The sequence below is a fragment of the Lissotriton vulgaris genome, chromosome 6, assembly GCF_964263255.1.
Source record: "Lissotriton vulgaris chromosome 6, aLisVul1.2, whole genome shotgun sequence".
In the NCBI taxonomy this organism is placed as follows: Eukaryota; Metazoa; Chordata; class Amphibia; order Caudata; family Salamandridae; genus Lissotriton; species Lissotriton vulgaris.
This window is the reverse complement of record NC_141694.1, coordinates 1,546,666,317-1,546,681,373: the sequence shown is the minus strand read 5'-3', so window position 1 is coordinate 1,546,681,373 and position 15,057 is coordinate 1,546,666,317. Positions and strand designations below refer to the sequence as shown.

The window sequence follows — 15,057 nt, the reverse complement described above, 5'->3', positions numbered from 1 at the left end:
AAAGCAGGCAGGAATTGCGGTAGTGCCGATGCTTGCACCGTCGAGCAGATTACGACCCTCCTCCACCAAGCATTTCATGGTGGGGACCGCACCATGAAATGCTTGATGGAAAGGCATGTAAAGGGGCCCGCAACGGGTCCCTGGGCAAATCTGGCCTGGGGGTGTTTGTGCAAGGGGCACATGATTTGGCCTCTGTGGCATGCATGACATGGTGCATGCCAAACCATGCATAAGCGTGTTGGAGGCGCTGTCACGCCAGTGCTAAGCTGTTAAGGCTCTCCTATGAGCCAAACATTCCTACCGCTGCACCACCAGCAATGGATTCCTATTGGAATTCGGCGGGCAGGAGACCACGGGCTTGGCAGTCGAACTGGGACTACTATGGCTACGGTCCTACCGGAAGACTGCCAAACTCCTAATAAGGCCCATAAAGATTATCAGCGATTTGTTAAAATTCTAGTCTAACATCGATTGCCTAAAACATTGATTCAGTATGGGACAATTTGCACTAAAGATCTGTTTCTTAATCAATGTTTTTTATTTTATGCTATACCAGCAATATAGCTTGCATTAACCAATATGAAAATTAGGAGTTTCACTACTGTCATAACTGCTGCTACTATTCAGCCCTACAAGTAAAATTATACTAATGGAAAGTTGTTTAAAGCAAATACAAAACCGGTATGCAGGAATTGAGCTTAGGGTTTCGTTTAAAAGGTCGTGCCACAGTGAGAATTGCTTTTCAATTAAACTTGAACGTAAATTGTTCCTTACCTTAAATTACTAACAACAAGATCAAAGGTGTCTTCTTTGAAAGGAAGACATTCTTCCTCAGCTACGACGCAGGAAGTTGGAATTTCAGTTTTCACTACGTTTTTCTAAGGAAGAATATAGCAAAATACATATGTTCCCTTCCATACTGTGTTTCTTTTCAAGTTCTCATTATAATCTTTATATGTATAAAAAGTACAAAACATTGGAAACAAGAGGCAACATACCAGAGCATTTTCCGAAATATCCACCGCAAAAAGGTTTTCAACCGTTTCCTAAATAAGGTGCCAAAAAAGGGAAAAAAGTGTTGAGAAAATTATGTAACATTATAATGAATATCAAGCATCATAGTTACTACACAGCATTGATAACATAGACACTGGAGAAAGTATTGAGATTGTCTATAAAAGAAAGACACAAAGCATAGATCATTAGGGCAACAAAAAAAGATCAACTGGTGTTATTTTGCAGTCGTCCATTAACCCTAGGCGGGCTACAGTGCTCAAATTATTACGGACGTATCTGGTACTCAGGGTCTTGGGCTCAATGTCCGTGGACTCGATAATTCTCGCCTCGGCACCTACTCTAATCATGGGTCCCACGTTGCAACTCTGGGCAATAGCTTGCTTAATCTCCACAACGGCCCCAACAACACTGGGATGCCTGGCTTCACCTTGGGGGTGCCCAGGAGGGGCATCTCACAGGGAGAGCCAGGAAGGGTTCCACAGCGTTATACAGCGCCGGGACGCCCAGTTGCTGGGGCAGCTGTACGCTTTACAAGTATACTACATTTACATTTACATCATTTGCAGTTTTATTCTTAGCAGTAAGGATATATATATATATATATATATATATATATATATATATATATATATATATATATATATATATATATATATATATATATATATATATATATATATATATATTCACTGAAAAAACCATAGGTTTCAGCCATGTTATATTAGGAATTAGCATTTAAAAAACCTTAGAAATTCACTGAAAAAACCATTAGGTTTCATCCATGTTATAGTTAGCTGGACATTTCTCTCATACAAAACCATTGAAATTCCTCCGTTATAGTTAGTTCAGCTAACTATAACTCGCGCGCCCGCAATGCACTGCTGATGACGTCACATATTACATCACTCATGACATGGTCAGTGACATCACCCATGACATCTTCAAATGACATTACTGATGATATCACGGATGAAATCATCCAGTTAATGTGTGTCTTTCTGAAAAATAAATATTTTTTTATATGTATATCTAAAGGTCGATGAAAGAATAAATGGGAAAATAACTGTCTAAATGGATTTTTTTTTTAAATTGATTGTATAACTGACTTATTAAGTGTTTCGTACTGAATACATGTATTAGCGAGTAATGTTTAAATATATAAATATCTGTATCAGTGTCTCACTTTGTGTAGAAGTGTCTGCATGGGTTGGCGAGTAGCTACATGAGTGTCTATATGGGCTATTAGATGATTTTTGAGTATCAGTATGAGTGTCTGTATGGTTTAGTGGGGGGTATTACTTAGCGCATAGATGCATGAATAACTGACTCACTGTATGTATTTTGAAGACGGAGTGATACAAAAGGGGATGATGGACGGAGCGTTTGAGCAAATCAAACACTCACTCCCAGTCAACTGATCTGGGTTTATTCCATCACCATTCTTTCGCTCACTCAGCCACCCCAGTTCAGATTGTATTTTGAAGACAGAATTTGTGCAGGACTGTATCAATGGATGAGTGTGTGTATGGGTGTGTTAATGAGTGAACGACTGTCTCAACAGTATCTTTATGACTAACTACATATGTTTTAAACTAGTATATGTGAGTATTGATGTTTATAAGTGAGTATATGTGAGAGTATGACAGATTGGAAGAGTTCCTATATAAATAAGTATGTGTTTCTATAAGTGATTGTTTAAGACATTGTTTCTGTAGAAGTAAGTGTAGGGTGTGTGTATCGCTATATATGCAAGTAATTGGATGTTTGATCGTTTATTTGCATGTGTGAGTATGTGTGTGAGTAACTATGGATGAGTATTGTGTGTAACAGGATGTATAGGTGTATGAGTACATATAATGAGTGAGTACATGTATGTCTGACTATATAGAACTGCTGGTGAATGAGTGGATGTGTATGTAGATGTTGGAATTACTGAACAGGTTGTTGTAACTGGTATTGGTATCTCCATTGTTTTGAAATTTTTAGTTTCTATTTTTCAATGTGTGTATCAAAGGTTATATTACGCTGAAAAGAGGTCTCCCACTCTTTCACAAGGATGATGTAATCAGTGATGTCATAAGTTATGTCATTTGAGATGTCATCAGTGATGTCATGAGTGAGGTCACTGACCATGTCATGAGTAATGTAATATTTGACGTCATCAGCAGTGCATTGCGGGCGCGCAAGTTAGTTAGCTGAACTAACTATAACGGAGGAATTTCAATGGTTTTGTATGAGAGAAATGTCCAGCTAATGGATGAAACATGTTTTTTTCAGTGAATTTCTAAGGTTTTTTAAATACTAATTCCTAACTATAACGTGCCTGAAACCTATGGTTTCTTCAGTGAATTTCAAAGGTTTTGTAAATCATAATTTATTAATGTATTAATTATTATGTCTTTCTTTTTATACTAATTTCTTATATTTTTTATATATTTATATTTATTTTATTAATTATATTTCATATTCATATTATAAAATACTAACAAAACTAAATTGCAAAATATTTTTGGGATTAATTATTGCTTGACTTCGATTGCAACCATAACACAACTCCAGCAAAGCTCTCGGGCCGTATGCTAACAATGCTGTATCAATCCTTACACCTGCTTCAAGCATATGCAAATTTTTGACGCAGCATAAGATGAAAAGTAACTGAATGAAATGTTATACATTTCACTCAGTCACTTTTAGGAGGCGTTGCTGCACCCCCTCCTGCACAGGAAAGCCTCCTTCTGGCGCAGGGCTTTACAATGTAATGCACTCTCCAGATGAATCACATTCTTAATACAACACACCATGGCACATCTTTTGCATCACCGCTGTGTCACAAAAGTGATGCAACGGCTGTGTAAAAGAGGCACAAGGGGATTGTAAATCCACCCCTCACACATACAAATTCACCCAGACAGTTTCACCAGCAACAATTAAAGCACAGACTTTTAACATATTTATGTACATATGTTACATTCAAGTGCTTCGGACATACTACAGTATACTATAGGCAAACACCTTATAGATTTATGCTGTAGCACTTCCTTACAGTTCTGCACTTTCACATTCTCCATACACTAGTAAAATATTCATTCATTCATTTATAAACTACACATTCATTCTGACAAACTTAGACACTAACATAGAAATATAGGGCCAGATGTAGGAGACCAAATGCCTGTCAGTAACAGCCGATTTAGGCCGTTACCGACCGGTATTTGGGTTTAGTAATGTAGGGGGCCTTTGATTTACAGAATCGGTAAATTTACCGATTAAGTAAATTTACAGAATCTGTAAAATACCGAATTGGTAAATTTACAGATTCTGTAAATCAATATGTAGGTGGCACAGTAAACAGTGCCACAGGCCCCTAAGAATTCGCTATTTACCATGTAATACTATTGCATGGTAAATAACGAATTCCTGTGTACATGCACATCTGTGCATGTACACCTGTGCCATGTGGCACACAGACATGCCCTCAGGGCATGTATGTGTGTCACATGGCACACAAGCCAGAAACAGGGGTGCAACAGGGTGTCAAAGTGACACCCTGTCCCCCTTGGCAATTCAGTATTTTTACAGAATCGGTATTTGCCATTGATTCCTATGGGCTTCAAGGCCCATAGGAATCAATGGCAAATACCGATTCGGTAATTACCTAATCGGTAAATACCGAATCCTACCGATTCGGTATTTGTTACCGAATAATTACCTACATCAGATTTACCGATTCATAAATACCGAATCGGTAAAATTCGGTATTTATGAATCAGTAAATCTGATTTACCTACATCTAGTCCATAGTTCTTTCTTTGACCAGTGAAGGTAGTTCTAAAAAGAACAGTTATTTTTCTGTTTTTACTTTTCAATTTTTTTGTGTTTTGTCAACAAGTTTTTTATTTTAAACTAAAAAAAATTGAACTGGAACCTAAAAAGTATCAAACAGGAACAAAAGAAAGAAAAAAAAAACAAATAACTAATGTTGAGGACAGCGATGCTCCTGCATCCTGCGTTTTATCAGATCAATAGACGGCTACCTATAACATAAAAGTCTATCGCAATGAATGCATACAATTTTAACGTCAGAAAAATCAGGATCAATTTGTGGGTGTGGACTGCTTGCTGAATATTCTGCTGCAGTAGTTGATGGGCTTGTTGCAGAAGCAGGTGGGTTCTCCTGCAATTTCCGTCTTGCAGCTCGAGCAAAGTTATTGGGGTGCAAGTTCTTCACATGTCGCACTATATTTGCTGTGCCAAAGGAGTATTTTTTAGATGATCACCCATTGAAAGAGTTGTTTGGCAAATTTTACAGGTTCCTTTTGGAGCATTAACCTTTTTTTCCCTTCTGGAAAAGTAAAAAATTGCCAAATTAGAGCTTCTTTCCTCTTCTTTGGAGGTTCTTCAGGAATGAAACCTCCCTCTGAAGAACTGCTGGAAGATGAGTCCATTACTCTAATAATGATCTTCCTTCTATTTGAAAAAATTGTAAGAAGAAATGATTCTTCTTAGAAACTCAAAGTCGAATGATTATAATGGGACAGAACTTAATAGTTACAATAGGAAAACTTATGAACCAATCAAATCTCCTTTTAGTCACATGACTTTACGTACGCTTATGATGCGCTTACGCAGCTGTTTCAATACCAGTACACATGATGTTCTACCGCGATTTGTGTAATTGTTTTTAAAAGTAATATTTGATTGTTAAAACTGTAAAAAAAAAAATGTTCATAGTTATCCCAAATAATATCTTCCCTTAGTATGTACATTAAATATATAAATATATGTAGAAACATTGGCGCCTTTCGCATACAGGGCGCCGTTCATGACGTCACACTTAACCTTTGATGCGCCGCGTAACGTCAAACCATATTTGTACTGTATGCGCGGGTACACGCTATCATTAGCAGTACATGTATGATACGATCACCCTCTCAGTGACAAATCAGAGCACAGGGCGCGCTAACGAGAATGATTAGAAGTAGTCACTCATTGGAGTTCCGATTCTCGGACTGCCTCTGCGCACATAACACCGCCCGATCTCTCTCTGGTTTTTTTTTTTTTTTAAAGACCTTTATTGTAGATCATCATCATTACACAGCCTCAGGCCTGCAACCCGAGGGGCCGGCCGCGTTGTAACTCAATTGCTATTTTGTAAGGGTGATTCAACACAGCCGCTCAGCCGACAACCTTGGGTCCGGCGGCGTATGTAAGGAGCATTAGCAACTCTCAGTCAATACAGGCTACAGATAAATTAGTGTCTTAATTTAGTTTTTTGTTGTAACATATGCAGTGTAAAGTTATACAACTCAACCATTAAGAACAGCAAACAAACGTTAACTTAGGCAGTAGACATCATTGGTAACGTCGTAGTATACATAAAACATTCACATACGGGTATGCACATACCGGCCACCCCACGCTGGCATAGTTGGTAATTTGTGAGACTCACTTTGAATTGCTATCACAACTACTCAGATCCATCAGGATAAACTATTTTCATCTTCATCTACCTCATCATCGGAGCCGGAAATGTCATCTTCAGGCAGCGGGTCACACAGGTCCCCCCTATATGTATTCCAAGGCATCCAGATCTTGTTCCAGACTCACCCTCGTCGCGTATGCCGCGTATACCGCTCTTTCTGTGAGCATCAGGACATCCATATTCCTACACCAGTGTGCTAGTGTAGGCACCTCAGTCGCTCCCCATTTCTGTGCTATGTCTCTTTTAGCAACCATCATACCTAATGTCCCCCAGATTTGACCATGGCGTGAGAGATCGTTTGGTTCCCATCTGTTCAAAAGACATCTACGGGGCTCAGGCAGGAGGGAGACTCTCAGTGTTTGGACGATAGTGAGCAGTACCTGCCTCCAGTATTCCAGCACGCTCGGGCAGTCCCAGATGGTGTGCAGAAAGGACCCCCTCCTCCTCGCACCCCCGAAGGCAGTACGGATGTTGTGCCCGGTGAAATTTATGCAGCCTCCCCCACTCAGGTGGGGAGGAGAGGTGAAGCACGACTCCGGGCTCAGGCAATCTTTAAGATGGGCAGCCTTGCCAATCACAGCTAGGCTCCTGCCCCCCTCCCACAGGAGAGGAGCAAGGTAGGGGGTGTACCCACCCCAGGACAGGGACCCATTGGTCCCTGCCCTTGCCCTACCTGTAAGGCCCCTAAATTTAGTATTATGGGGGGACCCTGAACCTTCCTTCCTCAGATCCCGATTGCAACAACAAGAAGACCAAGAAACAAGAAGACCTGCCGCTCAGCTGCTCACAAAAGGACGACGCCCACTGACTTGGCCCCAGAACCCTACAGGCCTGTTGATTCTTGAACCTGCTCCTGTGAGACTCTGGCGTCTCCTGCTGACAGCAACCTCGACAAGCCCTGAGGACCTGCCTGGCTTGAACCTTCCAAAAGACTGGGACTCCCACGAGCAGTGGTTCTTCTCCAACACCAATACTCCTGGTGCCAGCCAGGAACTGCAAATCCAGCCCACTCTGCACCCGCCAAGCCCGGCCTGTGCCTGAGTGACCCAAGACCACGAGGACATCCCCCCGGCGACTGGGACCCGAAGTCCAGTGCCCAAAGATCCTCCTCAATGAACCAGACGACGCCTGCAGCCTCAGAACCAGGGACCCCTCCAACCGCGACCAGGCGAGGGTAAGATTTCCCGACACCAAAAGACACCTCTGCACCCGGCGCCCTGCCACTCCCTGTGCCTCCCTTTGGAGTACCTACCTATTCTCCAAGATCCCAACTTACCTCTCAAAGCGGTGGTCGCACCTGAAGAATCTCCGTCCCAGAGTCTGCAGCCTTTGTTCACTTTTTCACTTTCCCATTGGATAACATTGAGCGCCCGACGGCTCAAAAGCACCCTGCACCCAGCCGCCTGAGTGCCGCTGGGAGTGCAACAACTACTCTACTCTACTTCCCCACTTGCCCTGAGTAAGTGACTAGGAGCCCAGCTCCCACAGCCGCGTGCTTGCAGCCACAAACCAAAGGCTCCCTACCCTCCAATGGATTGCATTGGGCCTACTCTCTCTGCACCTGGCTGCCCCTGTGCCACTGAGGGTGTAACTACTGTATCTTTCCGACCCTGGGAGACCCCCGAGTCTATGCCCAGAACCTTAACTCCACCAGTCGAGTACTTACCTTAAAGCCGATAACTCACTTTCCTTCCATAGGTTAACATTGACTGGTTTTCACTTGAAATTTCGAATTACTCACGTGTGATCAGGAGAGAAGCCAGTACTGTATTTTTTAGCCCAGTACTGAACCGCAAAAGTAATCTTAACTGTACTTACCAGTTACCTGCATTTTCTTTAATAGGAAACCATTCTTTAAAAATCGTACCAACTATTAAACCGTAATTACTTACCTGTCTTAGGTAGAGGTCCCAGTGCTGAACCTAGGAGTCCAGTACTAGATTACAAAAGTAACGAGAACCTACTTTACCGGTGACTTGAATTTCCTTCCATAGGATAACATTGCTTGGTTTTCACTGAAAAGTTTGTGTCAACTTTGAAAATACATTTATATTCTTTAAAAATCACAACTGTAACCAAAACTCTTTTATTTAACTGTTTACAGCTTAGGTCCCGGTACTGAATCCAGGATCCAGTCCTGTGGTTAGAAAAGTAATCCTTAAAGTAATCAAATGCATTTATGTAGGAAAACCCCATTGAGCTCAATGTTAAATAGTATTCAGAATTGTGTTGCCTATTGCAACCAATGTAGCTATTGTACTTACAAAGTCTATTGCCTTTCTGCAAAGTAATTACCTAAAGTCACTCATATTGAGAAAAGTAATTTTGATACCTGTTGGTTCTAAAGTAAAACAACTATATCTTTTGGTATAAAAACAATTGGCCTAGAGTTCAGTTCTTTAGTGTGTGAAACCTTTTGCTGACTGAGTGTGTACAACAAATGCTTTACACTATCCTCTGATACTGCATTACTGCTCGACCAAACTACCACTTTAGAGTAAGGTTATATCTAACTTTAACCTCTGGGGACTGGGGACGCTATACACACTGTACCTTACTTTGGTCCAGTATATTTAGAGCCAATTTCTTACACTGTACAACAGAAGATCTAGATAGTGGCAATGTGTGCTTTTAGTCAATCTTTTTGTTACACTAGTAAGGGCCCGGTAGCTCCTACAAAGAATTTTTTTTTTACAAAAATCATGTAAAAGCAATATACACATTGGCAAAACTAAAAGCCGGCAAACACTGCAGACCTATTGTCTTTGTCAAAGCATGTTCATTTTCATGTTTCTCATAATCTTGCTGAAACTGGATTACACTGATTATCCATGAATAATATAATTTTTTGGGGAACTACTAGCATGTATCAAAGACATTTTTAGTAAAATGATATCTCAGCGAAATGATACATGGAATTGCACAATTTATCCAAATGTTTTAGCATTAGAGGTAGCTCGAAATTGTTAAACTTTGCAAAAATGTGTACACAAATTTTTTTATACTGGAACGCCGGTCTTTAATGCATTAAGGTCATGGGGTGCTACAAGGGACTTGATTCTGAAAGCAAATATACTCAGTAAGGCGTCATATTTAGATTATCGCACTCCAGAGTATCAACAGGATATCACGTGTGAAGAAAAAACAGAAAATAGAATAAATCACTGGAAGGAGAAAGATACACGGAGAGAATAAAAATGTATTCATAAAACTTTTTATACGTTTAGTAATACAATTTACAAATAGAAATATGGGGAGATATGTGAGAAAATAAATTTGAGCAAAAAAGTTATGAACAGAGGTATAAGTAACATAAACACATCAGTTCAAAACTAAACATCAACTCCTGACAATTACGACAAACAACCAGAAAAATTAATCAACAATGGGATTCTGTGTACATCGGCCGGAGACGGGTAGCAGGGTTTGCTACCAGTGTCCGGTCGATGTACAGAGAATCGCTGAACCACAAGAAATTCAATTTAATTCGGCATTTTACTCATGACGACTTTCAAATAGCGGTATACATCACAGCGTCCATTAACACGCCGTAGATCAGATCCACTTCCCGGTTTCACCGTTCGCTACTTCTCATTTCAAAGAGAAGGTTTCAAGTGTGAATTTTCAGGGTTTTTTTTACCAGCAATTAATTTTTTGGTCCTGATGATGGTCTACATGACGGCAGCATCATAGACCGAAACGTCGACACTCCCATCATCTCCATCAACGTTGCGTTGGCACGAGCACACAACCATTGTTGATTAATTTTTCTGGTTGTTTGTCGTAATTGTCAGGAGTTGATGTTTAGTTTTGAACTGATGTGTTTATGTTACTTATATCTCTGTGCCCAAGCCTACAAGGGTAAATTGGGTTTCCCCTGCCTTAATCAGGTCTTTAATGCAAGCAGAGCTCACAGCATTTCCTTAAAGTCACTTTCCATTAATGTAACATAAATACAAGTTCGATCAGCATGAACGTATAGACAAAAATCTTACCTTAACTGCAGACAAAGCTCTTTCATAGGTCCATAATGTGGAACTGTGAACTGGCAGCCTAAGGTTCTGTGCTGCAGAGGGTGGACCTACTAGCACATAGGCACAATAAACATGACTCTTGTTGTCTTTGACCCCAAACAGTATGTCCTGGGGTGCCGGGCGATAGGAACATCACATAAAACACGGAAGGCATAAGGATGTAGGTAAAAGCCAGGAACCCACAACGGGTGCTGGCCATGGGTAAGGGTTCAGGGGAGAACCTTTGAAGCTGGCTTGAACACAAACTGCTAATCCCAGGAAAAACAGGACACACCCTGGATAAATTTCAGAATGTGAATCCTGTGATGCAAGAATTGTGTGAGAGGGAAGGTTTGAGACTGAATCAGAGTGGACATTTCACTAAGGCAGGTAAGCATGTCAGACGTTGTCCCTTTTGCTCCTTTGTATTGAACCCTAAATGAGAATAAATCTTTTTGACAAACTTTTGTGTGGCATCATCTTAAAGAAGCGACAAGAAGGAGTGATACTTATGCCCCAAAGGCAGCAAGATGTGAGGTCCAGTGGCGTAGTGAAAATGCAACTACTAAGGGGACTGTAAACATGCATTACCAAGTTTCATAAGAAGGCATTGGTGAAGCAGCTATCATTGTGAGTTGGTTTACTGATCTGAGCAGTTGAATTGGTAGTTCCAGGAGGATCTAAATAGAACGGAAGATTGTTGTGATATCAGTGGAAACAAAGTAGTTCAATTTAAGCCTTATCCAGATGGCAGCCACATGCGCACTGCGCAGCACTGTCAGTGAAAAATCGTGTTAATAATGTGACATTAGAAGGGTATAAGAAGCTTGAAATAAGCTGAACTCGGGCAGCAGTCAGTGTCATGTGAACTGCGCAACTATCAGTGAAAAATGGAACAACATTGTGATGACAGAACATTTCCTTTCAAAGAGGAATGCAAAACACCACCACAGTCAATGGCCTACAAAGAAGGACTCTGGAACAATGCATCTGATACCACACTGGTAAATTTGATCATAGCTTCATCATAGCTCAGGTAAGCCAACTTAGAACAAGTGAATTGTAAACAGGGGTTTGTCAGATTGTGTGTTAAAACACACTTGGGAATTGAGACTATTCATAAACTTGCATAGCCTGAATGAGCAATGTGGGCTGATTCACATCCCTTTCAAACTCGCATGAAATGGTTTCCACCATAAATGGAGCTACTGTTTTTTCCACACTAGACTTTGCTAGTGAAGACCACCAGATAGTTTTAGATGAAGAATCTAAGGGTCAGATGTACAAAGATACTGGTCATGAAAAATAGCTGCAAATTGCGACCAGACTTTTTGCGAGTAGCATCTAATTTGAGAACTGACCTATTTATAGGTAAGTTGAGTAAAAAAATAGGGAAGTGTAAGGGGTCAAACTTTCGGATGAATACGAATTGAGCAGGCTGCAATTTGCAAACCCCTATGATTGGATACTATCACAGGAATGCTCGACTACAAGGACAGCACACCACATCCCTGTGAATGCATTCCAAGAACGCAGACCTTTTCTTCTTAAAGCAGTCCGATATCCTTGAAGAAAATAAGGCTATTAATAAAAACAAACAAGCATTTGCAATGCAATAGGTCTCGCATTTACTTGAGTTTGAGCTATTGGCATTGTAAATGACAATGCCTTTTATTTATGTTTTGGTATGTAAAACAAATAAATAAAAGGGATTGTTATTTCCAATGCCAATAGCTTAAACTCGCGTAAATGTGAGTCCTATTGCATTGCAAATGCGTGTTTGGTAAATCCCAGCGTAGGCTACTAGAGTGGCCTCGGAGCACCGACAGATCGGGGATGAAACTGTGTAATGTCACATTCGCTGACGATGTCAGACGTTTCTGAGATCAGACTTTATATTGTCACTCATACACTCAGATTCTTTCTCCTTCTTAACCTGTGGGCATCCTCCCACCTCTAGGACACCCATAGGTTGAATATTAAAAAATCCTATAAATTAAAAGTAATAGGCGGGCAATGAATAGGCGTCCCTGTGTATAATATGTGCCTCTCTCACACCTCTTCCATTACACTGCTAGGCCCTGCCCCCAAGACAAAATGAAAGCAACTCTCTGGTCATTCAGGCCCTACACCAGTCGGGGTTAAACGGAGACCCACTGCTCCTAAACATATTTCCTCTACATATTATGCCTCAAAGTGCTGGGAGTCTCACTGCCTGTATTGACGTTAACTGCACTTCTTAAAGTGATGTTTGCTGCCTTTACTTAATGCTTCGGTGTACAGCACAGAGCATGTGTACGGCTTCATGAACTAAAGATGCCAGCCATGCCAGTCGCGCGGTGGCAGACCCGATAACGCAGAGACATGCCCCGGCGTCAGAAGTCACGCAGACCCACCCCTCCTGCTCACCTTACAATCATCACGCCAGGACCCATCGGATGAAGGCTAAAGTCATTTTACAAGACGGAAACAGCAGGGACGAAAAAGATTTTTAAATACTCATCTACCCTATAGAAGTAACTGTCAATTTATCACTCGGCCCGGTTACCATGGAGGAAGTAACCGCCACATCCGCCTCTGTCAAGAGTGGCGCCCCCAGTGACCCAGTACCGATACGGTTCCTTAAACAAATCACCCACACCATAGTGCCCCCGCTGACCGACTTGATCAACACTTCATTCTCCCAAGGCGAAGTCCCTCAAAGCTGGAAAAAGGCGGTCGTTAAAGGACTTCTTAAGAAACCTTCCCTAGACCCTGAGGACCTATCAAACTATAGACCCATCTCCCTCCTCCCCTGGATTGGCAAGGTCGCGGAGAAATTAGTAAATAAAAAACTCACAGTTCCTTGAAACTAACCACCTATTCAAGAACTCCCAAACGGGCTTCCGACCAGGTCAGGGCACCGACACCGCACTCCTTGCAGCAGTGGAGAAGGCCAGAGACATTCTTGACACAGGAGGATCAGTGGCAGTGATCCTCCTGGACCCGAGTGCGGCCTTCGACACGGTTAGCCACCAGGTTTTAACTCAACGCCTGGAAAACATTGGAGTGAAAGACATAGCCCTTAAATGGCTCTCATCATTTCTCTGCCAACGCTCCTTCCAAGTCTGGGAAAATGACAGCCGCTCCCCTACCATCCCCCTTCGTTGTGGCGTGCCCCAGGGCTCGTCATTAAGCCCCACGTTATTTAACGTGTACATGGCCCCACTGGAGGACGTGGTCACCCCATTTGGAGTTACTATCATCAGCTATGCTGATGATACTCAGCTGGTGGTAACTCTATCTCACCCCAAGCAAGAACCCTCCAATTTACACGGCTGTCTCTCCAAAATACACCAATGGATGAATGACTCAGCCACTTAATGGGTCAAAAACAGAGATTCTACTCCTGGGACAAAAAGAACCCTCTCTACCCCCGAACATCTGGCCCGCCTGTCTTGGTGAACCTCCTGCCCCCAAGACAGAAGTTAAGAGCCTGGGAATGTGGTTAGAAAAAGATCTCACCTTTAGAACGCAGGCAAGGAAGACGGCTGGCGTCTGCTTCGGCCTTCTAAGGTCATGTAGGAAAGTGCTCCCCCTCCTCCCCTTCAACTCCCGGAAACTGCTAGACCAAGGCCTGATTGTGTCCAGGTTGGACTACAGTAACGCCATATATCTGGGAGCTCCTGAAGCCACCTTCCAGACCTTACAGAAAATCCAGAACGCCGCTGCCCGGATGCTTACGAACACCCCGGCCAGAACTTCTGCGAAACCCGCTTTGAAGAAACTGCACTGGCTGCCGATCAGGGAAAGAGTGGCATTCAAGGCCCTCTGCCTGGATCACAAAGTGCTACACAACGAAGGCCCCCCAATTCTTAGGAACTGTATCACCCCCTACAGACCGACGAGAGCGCTCCGTTCGGACCACGGAAACCTCATTGTGGTTCCCAGAGTGAAGAAAGCCCGCTCAGGAGGTCGCCGCTTCTCGGTTCACACAGCAAAGTTATGGAACGCGCTTCCTCTGAAACTCAGAACTGAGCGGAACCTCCTCCGCTTTAGAAAATCGCTCAAAACTCTCCTCTTCCCATAAACCCCCCAAACTCTTCTGCTCTCCCTCCCCTCTGGATTACGAGGTATAGCACTGGGATACTCTTGGGTGACTACGCGCTCTATAAAAACCTTAAATAAAAATTAAATAAATTTAGTGAAGCGAAAAGGAATGAGAGGGACTTCAGTCTTAGCTGCTTGCCCAGGCAGAGTTCTGGGGGTGGGGGAAGTGGAGGGCAGGAGAGCCGGATCCTCCCAAGGATACCCGCTCACTCAATGCTCGCAGCAGGGGAACTGCGCTAGCAGCGGTGAAAGTAAACTGAACGTGCAATGCTCGCACGCATGTGACGCCGTGCAAGCGGCGGTGAAAGTGAAACGAACGCGCTTACAGGATCATTAAAACCAGACCTATCACAAAGATCGCATTCAATCAATTCGATTCAACAAATCTTTATTTCGGCAATATGTTCCCATAAAAGATACATAATGCATTAAAACAACAATTCATGGTACTATGGT

At 42.3% G+C, this 15,057-nt stretch overlaps 1 protein-coding gene across 1 annotated transcript in view; it reads right to left on the bottom strand.

The window, feature by feature from the left end:
• The window catches only part of NDUFAF5 (NADH:ubiquinone oxidoreductase complex assembly factor 5), a 158,486-nt gene that overhangs the window by 70,454 nt on the left and 72,975 nt on the right, over positions 1-15,057 (bottom strand). The window contains exons 4-5 of the mRNA XM_086927726.1: positions 999-1,046; positions 775-878 (exon numbers count right to left, since the gene is read on the bottom strand). Of these exons, the coding sequence (XP_086783852.1) occupies positions 775-878; positions 999-1,046 (152 nt within the window). The remainder of the gene's footprint in view (positions 1-774; positions 879-998; positions 1,047-15,057) is intronic.